The sequence below is a fragment of the Aulostomus chinensis genome, chromosome 10, assembly GCF_037954235.1.
Source record: "Aulostomus chinensis isolate RoL2024-O1b breed Wild chromosome 10, RoL_Achi_v1.0, whole genome shotgun sequence".
Taxonomy (NCBI): domain Eukaryota; kingdom Metazoa; phylum Chordata; class Actinopteri; order Syngnathiformes; family Aulostomidae; genus Aulostomus; species Aulostomus chinensis.
Window position 1 is genome coordinate 15522114 of NC_141329.1, and position 17482 is coordinate 15539595.

Here is a 17482-nt window from a genome sequence, read left to right on the forward strand (position 1 = left end):
CAGCTTTGTCATAGACTGCGGTGTTTGAAATAATGCATGGCAGAAGACCAAAGGATGGATTGATGGAGCTAGGGATTTAATTGTCTGCCAAAATTTGCAAGGGTTGTTTAAGTTCTCTGTTATTAAATTAAGAAAGTAGCTGGATTTGACCATTTTAATTCGGGCAGTGCATTTATTCCTTCAACATCTAAAGATGGCTCAAAGTGACTCTGAATTAGTTTTACTTGCTTTTGCCCAGATATGGTTTCTTTCATGAATCAGGTAAAGTTTTCAGAGAACCTGGGGTTATCCCTACCCTTGACCACATACCTCTTAAGTAGGGCATGCTTATCAATGGTCATAAGCAGATCAAGAAAAACAACCAGGATGTCTCAACATCAGGTATAAGGGAAACCCTGCACCAGGTAATGAGATACAAATCTTGCTAAAAACCCTGCTCATTGAAATGGTTTACGTCACGTTTGGTGATATGCCGAGGCTTGGTCTTTGGAATTTTTGTGTCCCTAACACAGGCTATGACACAATGATCACTCACATCACTGGGGAAACCACAGACTTGGGTATACTTGGGAGGATTATTCGTTGTGAAAAAAACCAATGAGAGTGGACTTCTCAGGACACTAAGCATTTGGGCTAGTAGGTGAATCAATTAGCTGGGTGAAATTCATTGAGTTACATTATACCTCGAGTTTATTTGATGCAGCAGACTCCCAATCCAGATTTAGATCAACGCAACGGATCAGTTCATTTTCAGGTCATTTGGAGGGTATATCAAATAGAGATGCCAAGGTTTCCTTGGTTGCAGATGGGGTAACACCCTACAATTGACTTTACTTCTATTACTTTTGAGTTAAGATTTGAGTTTGAAAGCGTTAGGGGTCTGGGCAAAAGCTGCGGTGAGTTAACATTGCGGAGTGTGCAGTCCCTGGAGCGATCAACCCCATAGTTCCCGCAAAACGATGCGAAGTGCAAAAGAGAAAGAAGGCGCGTTGGCCCCATAGCGCTCCAGAGTTATGATTCAGCGCGCAAAGTTAAGGACCAGAGCATGAATGTTCGACAGTTCGATGCACGCAGAGTGAATAAAGTGTGTGTATGTGTTTAAGAGAAGCAGTGAGAACAGCACAACCGAGGAGAGTAGAGCGGGGGAGGACATTCAGACAGGCTGGATGTTTAACAGGCAGGTAATACACCGTGGTCAACTCAGCCGTCGTTTGACTTTCCGTGGTCAACCTAACCGTCAGTACATTCTTAGTTCCCCTGTATTGCAACATTTACGGGAATGGCAAGTGTCTACCGACAACCTTCAAAATAAAAGTATAGAGTGATAAAAATCTACTGACGGCTAGGTTGTCCACGGAAAGTCAACAACGGCTGAGTTGACCGCGGTGGTAATCGAAGCAGGAATTAGGAGGGAATCCATCCAACGTGTTAGTTTAAAGCCAATAATGAGTGATTATCTGGTCAAGATCCAGCGATTTATGTTTTAGTTCAGGTTTACGAGGCTCCAGGAGACGGTTGTACAGGTGTGGAAAGCAGTCTGTTTAAGACAGGCATGAGGTGCCTGTAGAACTACCAGTCACTAAAGTGAGGTACACGTTGAGCTATGTCCCAAAGGATAGCGAAAAAGTTTTATATTAACACAAGAACGGTTGCTGGTTAGAAATGTCGTTTCGGAGTCTGCAGAAATGTATGTCACCTTGCTTTTGCATAAATTTAACTCGAACCCGACGTAACTTCCGATGTTTGCCGTCGACCGCGTAGTACGACTTTGAAATAAAAGCATAAAAAGTGGCACCGCTAATAATATTGAAAGTTTTGGGATATTCCTTTAAAACTGACATACTGCGGAAAAATTTCAAGAAAATAAACGAGAATGCTCGCGCTTTCTTAAAAAATATTACAATTTCTCTCACGATATATTTTTATATCATCGGTATGTATTTTATTTTGAAATATGACGCTAATACATGTCAACGTCCTGTTGGGTTCTCTGAGCGGGAATGTTAGTGAGTACTCGGAGTGATAAAGAGGTAAGATTTTGCTGTTTGAATAAAAGTGAAGCCCGTATTTAGCTTGCAGTTCGATTACTTATGTTGTACGTCAACTTTTAATGAGCTGCAGTATGTTACCTACATAACAAGTGCTCTTAACGTTCAATATGCATCCGTTATGGCATGTTTCATGGTTTCAAATTATTTCCGTTTCCAGGGTGGAGAGGAACATGTCTGTGGAGTACACTATAGGAGGGGTGAAAATTTCCTTCCCCTGTAAGGCTTACCCATCCCAACTTGCTATGATGAATTCTGTGAGTTACCTTCCTAAACTAATCAGTTAAATGCACCAGCATAACATTTTATCCTTTTAAATTGTGCCATTTGTGCATGACAACCATTGTGTTGTCAACAAATGTTTTACTACACCTTGAAACCAATGATCTTTGCCTGAAACTGTGTGAAACAGTACACGTCTCGTCTTTGTGTCTGGCTGTAAGCTTGACTTGCCTCCCAGCCTGTGACACAACTGTACTTCTACCTTTTCAGTGTGAGCTTCCCATTGACCTCAATGTTGGTACATGTGATGAGGTTCTGTGCACATATAGGTAGACACCCCCTCTTGTCTGTCTTCATTTGATGCTTCCTATTTTCTTTTGTGGAATCTTCTATCCTGAAGGATCTTGATTGATGATGTCCATCCACAACCACAGCTGGCAGCAAGGCGTCTTTATTTATCTGACATTTTCCCCTGTTGACAGGGCAAGCAACTGTCTTGTTTTTCTGTCATACTAGTTCTTGCGCTTCAGATTTGTGTGCTTTTGCTCATCCTGTATTTGAGCTTTACCTACGGTAGTCAGAAAAATCATGCATGTTGCAGTTTGGCCTTAGGACTGCCCCATAAACAGCTGTGCGGTATTCAGTCACTGCAATGTAAAGTTGACCATCCCTGCTTTGTATTGTTTTGATCATATTCTTTACACTGTAAGACTGTGAGCAAGCTGTAAAGTTTACAGTTTGAACACGTCACTGAAAACACTGGGAACTCACTATTGCTATTGTCACATGTGCTGGAACACCATGTCTTGTGAAATTTGATTTCATGGCTGTAATAACACTACAACTGGTCATGTCAGTGTATGTTGAATCCACACATATTTCTGTGCCAATCTTAGCTCATAGTTTTTGCTGCGGTGTGTGGGGGAGCAGAGGCTGTCCGTGATTACTTTCTTGTTTACATTGCAGACAGCACACTGAGAAGTTATGTACTCTATCTGAGTTGACATGTCTGGCCAGTAGAGAATGTTCCTTGGTCTTCCTTTACACGTTATTATCCTGAGCTATTACTCATAAATCCTGTTCATAGGATTTATAGCACCTAGGAGCTCCTCTTGCTTCTCTTTGATGTAAGTAGGGCTGCCGCTATGGACTCTTTCAGTAATTGAGTAATCTGTCGATTATTCTGACGGTTAATTGAGTAATCGGATAAGAAGTATTGCGCATTCTGCCTTGTTTTTAAAATTTGATTTTAATAAAGCAAAGTAACAATGATCTGTTTTTACTTTACTTTTTCCTGAAGTACAGACAGGGTCCTACAGGGGATTGGTTCACCATGCCAGCTTCCTCTTATGAGGTTGCGTGTCTGTATTTAATGATCAAAAAACACCAAATAAGGGAGCCATTAAAGTACAATAAAAGCAATAAAAACGTCTTTTCAATAAAAGGAAATAATTACATGCATCTGCTATTGATTAGTGATCAGTCTGCCCTCCTCTCCTCCCTCACCTGTTTGCTCTGCTCTGAGAAGGTCTGACAGTTCCTGACAGGGACACAGACTCTCCTGTTTAATGTAAAGGTCTCTATATATAGCTGTTTAATCTTATAAGTACACCTGGTTGTTGTTGATGTCATTCACCATCATGGTAGTTTCGACTGTTTTAACAAATTCCGACATTAATAACAAGTCTCCTCCAAGGAAAACAAAAATAAATGTGTTGGGTTTTGGGGTGGCTTTATAAAACATCCTGCTGATGAAAAGAGTCAACAGATCAGACACAGACAGGGTAAGAGAAACGCATTTACCTCCTGTGTGTGTGTGTGTGTGTGTGTGTGTGTGTGTGTGTGTGTACTGCATCCATGTGTATGTAAGAACTGCATTGATGCAGAGAGGAGAGACACTGCAGCTGTATAGTAATAATTGATACCTAAACTTAAACATATCAATGCTCTGGTCTTGAATAATTCAGCTGTTTAATACAATTTCAGTGCCCACCCTGACGTGCAAAACAAAGTACAAAAGCATTAGCAATGCCTCATTGGAGCTTTGTGATGCTGCCTATTGAAGATGCTTTCAAGTGGTTTGTGATCTCACTCCCAAGTGAATTAATTTGCCATATACTGAACTAGTGCCTGACTGATAAGGGATATTTTAGCCCAATACTGATTTTAGAGCAGATTAATTTCATTGTGTGCCAATTTCGTACCGATATGATTATGTAAAGGTAAACAGAAAGCAAATTTCTTAAACAAATTCCTTTTTTTGGATAAAGTTATGTCATACATGACCATTCAAATCAAGACCAAAAGAAAATGGTAAATAAAAATCAGTATTTTTCACTTATAGTCAACTGCTGACCACTAATACGATAAATAGCAAAATAAACATCAGTATGTTAATTTAAAGTAAACCGCTAACCAAGAAGAAAAATAAGATAAATGGTGAAAAAGTACTGTTCACGTATTGTCAACTGCTGAAAGAATTAAGATAAATAGCAAAATCTAGAGTATGGGTAGATGTAGACAGTACTGTACAGTTAGTGTTCAGTCTGCTGGACGCACTACATTGCACCAATTTTAAATCACCATCGGTATTGTTTTCTGTATTTTATTATTATATTTTATATTTATGCTTAGTGGACTACATATGCTGATATGATATATATTTGATAGGCCACTATATCGGTCAGGCCCTATTCTGTACATGTTGAAGGAATTTCTCACACCCATATACTGTAGGATTCCATTCTTTCTCTGTTGGTGGACATCTATATTGATGGTCCTTAAATGCTTGTGATCTGTTCACCACAGGTCTCTCGTCCTGCAATATAAAAACTCCTCCTCTGTATTGGCATTCAACAAATAATGTTATCAGTTTATTTATATCATAACTTGAGTGTTTGCGCATTTAAACCAACTGCTTTAATGTGTCAAAAGTCCAACTTTTCCTGGGTTGGTCTTCCCAGTGCCATTTATTATTTGTCACTGACCTTATATGTACAACATGTCCATGAACTTCAATAGTTCCTGTTTGTCTCCTGGTAATGGTAGCTATACCACAGCTCTTTCTGGTGGTTTTGGCTGATCAATGCTGTGTACATGTACATGTAACTTCAGTTCTGGTCATGTATTTACTTTTTTCAGCTTTAGGTTGTTCTTGTGTGTTCTGTGCGGAGCTTTCTCAGCCTTCAATCATGTACCTCAGTAGTGTCACCCTAAACAATGTTCAGTCACTGTTGTTGGCTACCCTGTCCTAGGCCTACAATCATTTGTGTCACAGATCTCTAGAATACCTGGGATAAGGAAGAAATTCCAAATAGTAAGACAAAACAAATATCTTTTAGTATTTGGAATCTCCCTAGAAGCATTTTGAAAGTTTTTTTTTTTTTTAACTGGTGAGTAATACTGAAAATTAATTTCAATTTTTCATGTGGGAAAAATCCTCTTCAACCATGAGCAGTGGATAATGTTCTCTCTTGTCTTTTTTTGTGGAGACCACTGGGACAGTGATATTCACCCAGTTGGATGGTTCTTTTTGCCTTGTGACTCCCATTTTGTGTAGCTCCTCCCCAACTTGATTACTTAGAACTACAGGAATTTTTCTTTGGGGCATGCACAATTGGTGCAGTACATGGATCAGTCTGGATATGATGTTTCCCTGGTATATACCCTAATCCAGAAAATATTAATCCACTCTCTGAGAAGGTCATATTCTTTTTCAACATCACTTGCGTTACCAAGTTTTGCTTTGTGCATGTTGCTTTGCCCAGTATTACAGTATTACTGTGTCATTCGTTCCTTCTCAAACTCTTGCCATGTTTTTACCCTCCAGACACACAGGTAAGTGTTTCCTGCTTGTGTGTGGATTTTTTTCATTTTTTTTCTTCTAAAATCCTTTGAGTTTAATATTTCTACTGCCATTACAAGGCACTTTACACCAGTGTCAAAGTTTAAAATCAAATTCCTGCTATTATCAGATCTGGAATTGGTTCCTGCTCATCCTCCATTTCTGTATTCTCAATAATTTTGATGTGAAGTCCTATTCCAGTTCAGCTGAGCCAGTTAACATTTCACTGTTGCCCTCTCCCTGTTCTTTAGTATGCATTTTCCTTGTCTGGCCCAAGATTTGGAAGTCTTTGGAAAAAAAATCGTTTCCTGGCATAACTTGCATATCTGAATAAATGTTGATCATTTCTTACCCCATGTTTATAACCACATCTGTTGCATTTGGCTGCTACAAGGTATTGCACAACACACTGTATTTATGCTATATTTTTCCAAACATTATTTAGGTAAGAGTGTAATGAAAATGTTTATAAAGTTATATGACTGTATAGCTGTGTCTGCAGATAATTCGGGGGTTGAACACAGGCCAGCATTCTTTACTCGAAAGCCCAACTGGAAGTGGAAAGAGCTTGGCCTTGCTCTGCTCAACTCTGGGCTGGCAATGGGCAAAGTTTGGTAAGTCTGCCAGCTGTGAACATTCAAACAATGTATTAATGTTAATGGCTATGCCTTGCTCCTCATTCACATTGAAAAAAACTTCAGTACATAGTTTAATACTTAATGCATAGTTAACTAATTGTTAACCACTGTGTGTAGTGATCATAAATAATTGGCTCTGAAAATGTAGAGTTTAGCATTGATTAAAATGTAGTTATCAGCAAAAGTTAGATGTAGAAATTATTAGCTAATACACTGCCACATTACTGTTGCTTTATTGCCATGTTCTTTTAATAGCTAAGTTTCAACCAAATTGTAAAAGTAAAAGCTGTGATGAGAATTGAAACCATACTCTTGCTAAAGTAGATGTCAAATACTTCATCACAATGTTGAATTTAACTGTTCTGGGGAGCAAGATGGGTTTTGACTTTGATTGAATGCAAGCTAGATGAGCCACCATTTGGCAGGAGTTACTTCACCACAACAGCTTGAGTTTTAGGATATGGAATTGCCTCTTTTTTTATAGCATTGTCATTTTCACCAGTCAAGTGGAAACAAAGGCGTTTTTAAAGCAACAGTTGTGAGGTTTGCTGGTCCACTCTGAGTACAGACTGAGAGTCAGTGTTATTGACTGTGTCATACTTATGAACCTTATTTTTGGTTGGCAGGTAAACTGGAGCAAGGATGCCCTGGAGAAGATAAGAGCCAGTCAAAAAAATCCACTGGAGACCAGAAAAAGTCAGTTGTCTCCATTCCCTGCGAGTGTGTGTGCCACAGCAATGTCAGCAGACCCTCAGGTACAGCAACAACCACACCTGCGGCTATCGACCTTACTATGTCACCCTGCAAAGAGGAACCGAAGCAGTCACACCCAGCATCTGAAATCAGTATGTTTCAGTCCATCGTTTAATTGTGTTATCATTTATAAAATTCATACTACACTTTGTTTCAAGATGAAAAAAAGGTTAAACTTTTCTTTTTAAAAGCTGTCATCAGTTTCAACTTGAATTTAATGAATATACATATCCACGTGCAGTATACTGATAACTAGGGCTGTAATCTCCCTTATTAGTCAATACGTTCTGGCTCGACCAAACTTCTGATTGGTAGATTTTTTTCCACGTTAATTTCGTCAGGAGGAAAGTACCGAAAGCACCCCTGTTTCACAGATAATCTATTTTTGAACACCCCCCTTGTTTTTGGTTTTTTGGACTTGCCCGACCCGCTGGAGATAGACAAACTGAAGAGTACTAGAAGGCCAATGTCTGGTGGTTTGATGAATGTATATTTAATTTTGACGGTTTCATTTAAAGTCAGTCCTCATCCACCATGTCAAAGACATGTGCAGCGTGGCAGCATTTCATGAAAATAGATCATGAAAAAAAAAGTCGAAGGCAAAATTTGCAAACAACAGTTTGCATATCACAGCTCCACGACAAGCACAACGATGTATCACCTAAAAACGGTAAGCTAACTTGTCCACCTTAGGTTGCCCCGTCAGTTTTGAGAACATGAACATATCAGAATTGATATTTCAATGTTTTAGTCTCATAATTGTTTTGTTTTGATTGTAAAAATTCTGACCGTGGACTTGCCTTTTGTGTTTAAGAGTAAAGTTTTAATTTAGGAGTGTATTTGTGTCTCCGCAATGCTGAGCTCCTCCGCTCGGTCTCGCTCTGTGCGCAGGACAAATGATAGTGTCGGTCAATTATTATAACATGACAAAAACAATTGTCTAAATATTCCTCAACAGGTTTTGTGCTGATAGTTGACACAGTATATTTTTCATATATAAAATTAGTCGATTTTTAGTCGAAATTTGACGGTTTCTGTCGACCAAGAATTTCTTTGGTTGATTGCAGCCCTAGTGATAACATATTCTTGCTATGTCTCAAGTTTTATTTGCAGTCACAGCCTAGAAAGGCATCAATAACCTCTTGTCTGTCTGAAAAATTCCATTCTTCCCTTAACTCAGATCAAGACACAGATGATGACTTCCAGCAAGACAGGAAACGCCTTCGCTCTGCAGAACACAAGGTAGCCATAGATTATATCAAGTAAATTTTTTTTAAAGAAATTTAATGTGTAAATATGTACATTTTTTGCCTTGTGGCATTAGGCTACACCAGCCATCGTTATACAACATAATTGTGTGATACTTTGAGATTGTATTACAGCAAGACAACCATCTATGATGCATATAAGTGTAAGTGTTTATTTAAAAATATGCCAGTGTAGTTTTGATTCATTATGTTCAGAACATGTATTCTGGAATGAAGTTTAACCCTTTGTATTCTCTTGTGAAATATAAAGCTTTGTAAGTACACGAATACTTTGACAATAGAATGTGAACGGTATTGATTTTTATTTCATAACATAGAACAAATAAGACAATTATTTTCCAAAAAACATTATTTTCTCTATAGTCATTACCATTACCCATGTTAGTGTCAGTTGGACAAGTGCACTTTTTGAGAATGAAGTGGCAGACCTTTTTATTTTGATGAAGAAGATAAGGTGTACAGATAAGCACTGAAAATGCTATAGTTAAAACATGCTGTTTTATATTTCTTTGCGTGTTTTTCAGAGCCATAAAAGGCAGCGTCTAGAGAAGGGAGTGGTATTTATAGGAGATGAGCCAGAGCCAGAAAATCAGCTTCCATGTCCTCAGAATTGGATTGTGGAGTCAAACAACCTGGCAGACCAATTGTCCTCCTCATCCTGTGTGAGTAACATGGCCTACATTACACCAGTAATGTGGTATTATTAACACCTGGGGGCAGCATTTTCATCAATTAACATTGTCAATTATCAAGTGGTTACTGTGGTTCTTCTATGACATCACTGATTTGAAGCAGCTGTGATGATCACTTAGAGCTGGTGAGTGCAGTGCTGGTTATATTGGGTTGGACTGAGCCCGCGTCTGACTGAGTTCTGTCCAAAGGAGTAGTTATTCATATGTTTTATTTCTACCTACCAGCAGAAGTAGTACTTAAACAACTCTAGTGATTGTGAAAGGAGTCAATCAGCATTAATATTATAAGACAATGTGAAGTAAAGGCTGCAGTTTTATATCAAACTGGTCACGTTTAGCTGTTTTCTGAAAAAGCTAACACAATTAAAAATAATGTCAACATTTGTACATAAATATCAGTAATTGAAACACAAGAACTATAGAGCCAGAAAGGCACAACTAAACACATTTAAAAAAAAAAAGACGGCTCTGTGTGGAGCCAGCAAACATGCAACTGATTTTACTGTTACACCTGTGCCTTTCCCTGCGATGATAACATGAAATTCCACGGGGTTTTCAAACCTCTGTTCTAGTGGAGATATATGTCACAATTCTCCTGTGTGAAATTAAGGGTCAAGGAGGAAAGACAATGCCCATACATAGGTGTGAATGTCTTGTCGGGTTACATTTTATTCAATACTTTCTAATTTGCTCCTCAGTCACTTGTTGCCGTGTCTCAAGAGAAGCATGTCTTCTATCTTCTAATGGTTTTTTAAAGATTATTATTTTTATTATTTATTTTTTTAAATTATAATTCGCCTTTTGAAATGAGATTCATTTTTAGTCCATAAGTTGTTCTTCTATTTGCACATGCGCTGCTCCAAGCAGCTGCAATTGCAGCAGCTCTAACTCCAAGTTGAGTGATTTTTCTCTTTTTCAGTAGTTTTTAGTTAAGTAATTTAATTTATTCTTCAAGACCTGTTCAGGGTGTAGCCTGTATGTCACCCATTGTCAGCTGGGATAGGCTCCAGCATATTGCGCTCCGCAATGTAGTAGTGCTGCCCAATGAAAGACTTGATGTCCCCTGGGAGCTGATGAGGAGAAGAGGTGGGGGATTCATGCAGGAGTTCAATGTTGTGCAAAGAGAAGATGGTATAGACCTGTCCTCCTGTCCATCATTAAGGGAAATGTGAGAACTATACCCAATAATATGGACGAGTTAACGGTGCTGACCCGGCACCAGAGAGAATATCAGGAGTGCAGCATCATGTTATTTACGTAAACATGACTGAACTCACTGACGACAGATTCATGTTTCACTGGGTGGATTTAATTTACAACGGGCCGACAGGACAAAGGAGAGTGGTAAGAGGAAAGGAGGAAGGCTGACTGTGTTTCTAAATGGCAGATGCTGTGAGTCTGGGCACATCACGATTAAAGAATAACTCTGCTGCAAAGACAACACTGTCCCACCAGGACTGTACTGTGTTTCTTCAACAACAAACCCTGGATTAATCCAGATATAAAGGCCCTTCTTAAGTAGGAAAAACCATGGTCTTTAAGTCAGGAAACAATGATGAGCTGAAGACTGTGCAGAGGGAGCTGAGGTGGAAGATTAGAGAGGGGAAGAGCCAAAACAGGAAGAAGATGGAGGTCCAGCTGCAGCAGAACAACATCAGTGGAGTCTGGAGAGGCCTGAAGACCATCTCAGGACGCAAAGAACTGGACTCCCAGGCTGTGTCTCTAGTGCTCCACCCCTCCACCGACACTCTCACCTACTTTCACACCTCCAACTCCCCTCACACTTCCAAACACCCTACCCCCAAGCCCCAATCTGTCCCTCTCTACTGATCAGGTGAGGAAAGAGCTCAGACAGATCAAAGCAAAAAAGGCTGCAGGTCCAGACAGCATCAGTTCCAGGGTCCCGTGCAGACCAACTCTATGGGGTTGTGGAGCATATCTTCGACCTGAGCCTGAAGCCGGGGGAGTTCCACAACTGTAGAAAGCATCCTGCGTGGTGCTGGTGGCAAAGATGCCACACCCAAAGGACTTAAACAGCTACAGGCCAGTGGCGGTGACATCACACCTGATGAAGACACTGGAATGGCTGGTCCTCGTCCATCTCCGCCCTCTGGTGGGACTATCTAGCTGCAGTTTGCCTATCAGCCTGCCATCGGAATGGATGACACCTTCATCTTCCTCCTTCACAGAACTCTTCCCCACCTTGAAATGCCTGAAAGTACCGTGAGGATCACATTCTTCAACTTCTCCAGTGCTTTCAACATCATCCAGCCTCTGCTTCTGAGGGACAAGCTGGAGCTCTCAGGTGTGGATCATGATCTCACATCCTGGATCATGGATTATCTCACCAACCGCCCACAGTATGTGAGGACTAAGGACTGTGTCTCAGACATGGTGGTCAGCAGCACAGGGGCTCGACAGGAAATAGTTTTGTCTCCTTTCCTTTTCACCCTTTAAACTGCAGACTTTAGGCACATTTCTATACACTGTCACCAGCAGATGGTGGGAGAGAGGAGGAGGATAACAAAGCTATTGTCACTGATGGACAATGACTCTCACTTCATGCAGGACACCATCACTACACTGAGTAGCTCCTTCAGCAATGGACTCCTTCACCCCAAATGTGTGAAGGAGCGATATCTTCCTTCCTTCTTGTTGCTCTCAGACTGTTTTAACACCCAGCACTGCTCTCAGTAGACCACATACACACAAGGACTCCATCACATAACCACTGTGAAACACTTATGTGCAACATTTTCATCCATCCATCCATTTTCTATACCACTTAACCATTAAGGGTCAAGGAGGGGCTGGAGCCATCCCAGCTGACATTGAGTGAGAAGCGGGGTACACGCTGGATGGGTTGCCAGTCCATCGCAGAGCCCTCAGGAGCAATTAGGGGTTCAGTATCTTGCTTAAGGCTACTACCACACGGTAACCAGGGGAAGTGAGGATTGAACCTGCAACCCTTCAGTTACTAAATGGTCAATCTACCTCTGAGCCATGCTGACCCTTTTGCAATATGTTCTGCGTGCAATAATTACTATTCAACTTTGTAATTTTCAATACCCCATGTGCAACTGTTTTTGTCTGTGTTTATATATTCCTGTACAGTGTTTATTTTTATGTAATTTTTTACTTGCGTTGTTTATATATCTATTGTTAATCGATCCACATTGCTGCTGCAACATTGTGAATTGTCCCGTCGTAGGACTAAAAAAGGAATATCTAATCTGAGTTAACAAACTTTGTCAGTTTGCTATGGAAATGAAATAGGTCCATGATGGCAGTCAGCAAAACTGAGCCTGTGCAATATCATTTTTCTCAATTCTTATTAATAAATTGTTGTATTTTATCAGATGTCCTAAATTGCAAACAATGTGATAATGGGCTTATACAGTTTATCAACAACCAGACTCTCTGCTCTCTAAAATACCAGCCAATAGTTTGGGGTGTAGTTTACATTTGTAATTTTTATAGTTGTAAGATTTCACCAAATCAGAAATATATTATATCACCACCGGGTGGAGGTGTACTCCACCAGATTCATTAACCCAATGGTTATAATTGTAATGCTTCAGTGTGTTCTAATGTTGTTTTAAAATGGACAATATTTTGACAGTATAGTTAATTTATGCTTTTATAAACAAATGTTTTATTGAAAGAGGTACACAAACACAATCTTGGTAGAACAGTTTAATGGTAATATCCCTTTGAGAAACTTATTCAGTGGATTTTGCATGTGTGGGGTGTCATGACTTGGGGTTGTGTCTGACTATTAATCTAAAGTCTACTAATCCATATGCTAGCTCCTCCAGAGACTGTGCTTGAGCAGGACATGGAACCCTTAATTCAAAGAATTGCAGGGACAGATATGGAATGATAAATCATGGTATTCACCACCCTAATGTATGAATGTGAGTCTGAATGGGTGAATGATGCAGTATTATATTACTATTATGCAGCTCTGTTTCCTTACAACTTTCAGAAATTTACTACTTGATCCATTCTTTTTTCCTAGCTCATTTTTGGAATATGAGGTTTTAAATTACTTATGTTCCTATTTTCCTGAGAATGTGCCTGGTTGACATTTGTAAAGGGAAGATAATTGTGGGGGGACATTAATCAAGAAGTTTTCTTGTCTATCCTGATCCCATCAATAGAGCCTGCACATATCCCATGATGTTCTTGGCTGAGTGGCTCCCCCTGGAGCCTGAATGCTTGAGAATTTGGCATCACCTTTGACCTTTTTGAATACTGACATTAAGAAATGTAATAGGTAAACAACTTCTAGAGCTACATAGACTGCATACCATTTGTAAGACTTGTGGCAACCATTGTGCTGGAAAGTTGGAATTCCAGCATATGGCAGGGTCAGGTTTAGTTGAAAAAGAATATTGAAATTTGCGAATTTTAGTTTGTTTAGTTTAGTTGTTGTTTAGCAAGGTCATTGCTGTATGTGTATAATGATAAGGAAGTTGATATTTATTTATTGTGTCCCTGTTTTGACAGGGCTCAATGAAATGTCTGCTCAATAATATATATTATTGCACTACTTTGAAAAATCAGGCATGAATCAGCAGGCAATTTGTTGTCTGATTTCATCGTACAGTTTTTATGAATTTCAGGAAAATCAGCTCTAATCACAGTAAATTTCTCAAATTGTAGAAGAAAATGAATTGAAATATGACTGATCCCATGTAGCAGCCATTAACATAATAACTGCCAATAACTCGATTTTCTTTATGATTTTCGAGTAGTTGATAATGTAATTACTGATATAAATACACAAACCAATTACATAATAAATTGGCAGGATAAGTATGGAGCTTCTAATAATGTAACGACTGTCAATAACATGATATTTTTTTAGTCGTTGTAAAAATACAAGCCAAACATTGATAACTTATCATTACTGTAATATCATTTTGGAACCATTAACCATAATTGAATTGTATAACTTTATAATTGGATAAATAATAAGTAGATGCTGAAAAATGTGAAATTGTAATAAGCCAATCATATGGTAATGTACTCATATGTTTTATATATTACTCATAATGTGCCGAACTTCCATGACACTTAATTCATTGTCATATTTTTGAGGTGCTTTGGTCCTTGGACTGTGACAGTTTAAATATTCGACCAAGATCAGAATAAAAATATCACATATCGGTAAAAAACAGGCAATATCCACCATTGCTAAAGATCATATCTGTGGTCAGTATGACGAAGAAGGTGATGTAAAATAATAATCTGAAGCAACCAAAAGCAGGTCCATGGTATTGCACCATGTTCTTTATAATATCAATATGATGTTATGTGAAGAATCCCGTGTTCCTGAGTTCTGTCCTGGTCCCAAAGACCAATCATTTACCACACAGACTAGACATGCTCAGTCATAGATTGCTGTTGCTCCGTTTTGTTTAAACCTGCCACAGGTGTGTGGCTTAGATTTGGAGCTGTGGATTGTGGAAAAAGAGGAGGAGGGAAAGTGAAGTCAAAAAAGCGTGTCTGTCTCTGGTTTCCCCTGAAGCTACATGACCCAGGCTCCTTTGTCCCACTAGTGCTGACTGATGGCCTGAATGGGGCCCTTTGAAGCAAGCTCCAGTTTTAATTAAGAGGGTTTGCCTCGCCTGGCCTGCTGATCTGTGAAAGCTAAAGGGATAAATATTGAATGGGGTTCACCCGCTGGTTACTGTGCCTGAGGGATAAACAGGTGCTTTGGAGGGCAGATATTTGCCAGGGACCCTACCTGCACAGTGTGACTATATCAGGAGGTGGAGGAGGTGTTTGGTGTCATGTCCTCTGAGACATTGGCTTTCAAATCCTATGCTTATTAGAATGAATTCCACAGCATTCTAAAGCTGTGGAATGACCACACACACTAGCATTCTAAAGCTGTGGAATGAAGAGCAAATTGAAGTCCAGCAAGGGGTGCAAGTGATACCAAAGTGACCCACTGCATGTGGCCTCTCAGTGCCCTCTGATTAGCCTTTTGACGTGTGAGAACTGAATCTCTCATGTGTTAGCAGATGTTAAAGTAACGATCAGCTGAATGTGAATATTCTGAAATATCAGTTCTGTCAATTCCACATAGTTTTTTCATTACATTTACACCTGTAACTCTGGGTATATATCTGATTAGTAGTTCACTTTCCATTTGCGGTGCACCTTTTTAAATAAAGTGTTGATAAGAAAGCATTTCCCCATATTCTTATTTTCCTCGCAGCACCCAATTAACAACACCAGTGTGATTGTCCTGCACTGAAAGAGCTCACGTTCTTTTTTTGAACAGAGCTGGTGTCCAGTTAGTGCCCTTTGCCAGTTATCTACGTTCCTTTCTAAGGAGTGTCTGCTAAGGGCTGGGGGGCATGCATGAAAACCTTGTTGTCCTGGCATCTCAGGAGGAAGGTGTGTAAATTGATACTCCTGTGTCAGCTGTTTCCTGCTGTAGCTTTGACAAGGGCCCCTATTCATCAGCAAGCTCTTCTGCACTGCCCAAATCCCCCCCCCCCCCACCCATTGTCCATGAATAAGTAATTATTGGCCATCTTGTGGCAGGATATTTGGATGGTTCTGTTTAATGTGGCAGCAGCAGGTAAGGTGATCAGGCCCATGGCCTAGGCTATGGAGTGTAACTTCCAGAGGAGAAAGGTAACTTGATCATGTGTTGAGGTCCTATAGCCCCTCTGTTTATTTTTCACATCTGCTCAGGGCTAGTTATCCCTCTTAACGCAGAGATAGCCCTCTAGGGGCTTTCTTTGGGCTTCACTCCACCACACTTCGTAATATTTGATGGCCAAACATGCTTGGAAAATCTGAGCTTCTGTGTAATCCTATCTACTTGTTTGTCATCGGAAGTACTACCTTCTAATCCCTGTCATAACTTGTGATGCATGACAGCACACATCATTCCAGTGTGTAAATTGATAAATGCTAGTTGTGTTATACCCTTACCGGGTATTTGGACCCGCGTTTGCTCGGCATTAGGGCGCATTCAAGCTTCCAGAAGACCCAGGTCTGAACTCCCGCTGTGAGGGCTGCATGCTTGTGTTTTCCTCTCTCGCACGTCATTGCGCTGACGTCATCATTTCACATAAACTAGAACTGCGCCGGAACACTAAGAGGTAAACGAATGGCAACGTGGAGTCTGAGTCGAACGTTAGCGTTGTCGTTGCGTGCATTGCAATGTTGTCTCTTTTGCAAAGCATACAAACTTGGCACCAATTGGAAAATGTCAGAGTGCTAATGCAGCGAAGGAGGATGGAGTTTTTGGCTAGTCTGGAAGGGAACCGAAGAAGATACAGGCAAAGCCTGACAGGCGGCACAGTGACAAAATCAGGATGCGACAGGAAGGTTGGCTGAAACCTGAGACGACGTGGGTTGCCTTTTTCACACTGCAGCCGAGCCGAGCCGCTAAACACCCGGCTCGCTTGGCAAGTCGGTCGATGCGGGTCGAAATACAGAGTCAACCCTTTCAGAGTGCCGAAAAACCCGCGTTTACCCACTTTTTTGGTGCAGTGCGAAAGGGGTATTATTCAGGTTTCTGCCTTATTAACAAAAATATGGCTGTCATCCTCACTGTGTGAGAAATGGATGAATAGAACAGTAGAATGGAGAGTAGAGAACCCCGGGAATCTCGACTGACGGGTGCTGTCCTCATTCTTAACCACTTAACCATAGGCCATCATGAAATAGGTTGCAGAGGGTTCTGAAATTAAAGTTCACTCCTGCCAGTGTATGCATGGTGCATTGGAAAATCAAAATCTCTCATTTAATGCAAAACAAAAAATATAAACAATGGTTTATATTTCAAGTGCAAAACGTAATTACACTAGCAGAATATGGTGTTCTACCAATATCTTTTTATTAGGGCCTGAGCCTGGAGGTACTCCGGGGCGAAGACCCTATTATGTTTGCTTGACACACTCATTGAAAACTAAATTTCTCTTAAGCATGGCATTGCAGTAAAGGTCTTTAATGCAGACCTAACTTATTTTGTTTCTTGAATATG

At 40.1% G+C, this 17482-nt stretch overlaps 1 protein-coding gene across 5 annotated transcripts in view; it reads left to right on the plus strand.

The window, feature by feature from the left end:
• The first annotated feature begins 1347 nt into the window (after positions 1–1347).
• Positions 1348–17482, plus strand: part of brip1 (BRCA1 interacting helicase 1) — a 54750-nt gene continuing 38615 nt past the window's right edge. The window contains exons 1-6 of one of the 5 annotated variants that reach the window (XM_086216153.1): positions 1348–1523; positions 2209–2305; positions 6605–6728; positions 7379–7597; positions 8686–8747; positions 9298–9435. In XM_086216153.1, the coding sequence (XP_086072279.1) occupies positions 2222–2305; positions 6605–6728; positions 7379–7597; positions 8686–8747; positions 9298–9435 (627 nt within the window). In that variant the 5' untranslated portion in view covers positions 1348–1523; positions 2209–2221. Of the gene's footprint in view, positions 1524–1937; positions 2031–2208; positions 2306–6604; positions 6729–7378; positions 7598–8685; positions 8748–9297; positions 9436–17482 lie in introns of those variants that run through there. The other 4 variants (XM_086216157.1, XM_086216156.1, XM_086216154.1 and 1 more) reach the window with 4 other exon arrangements.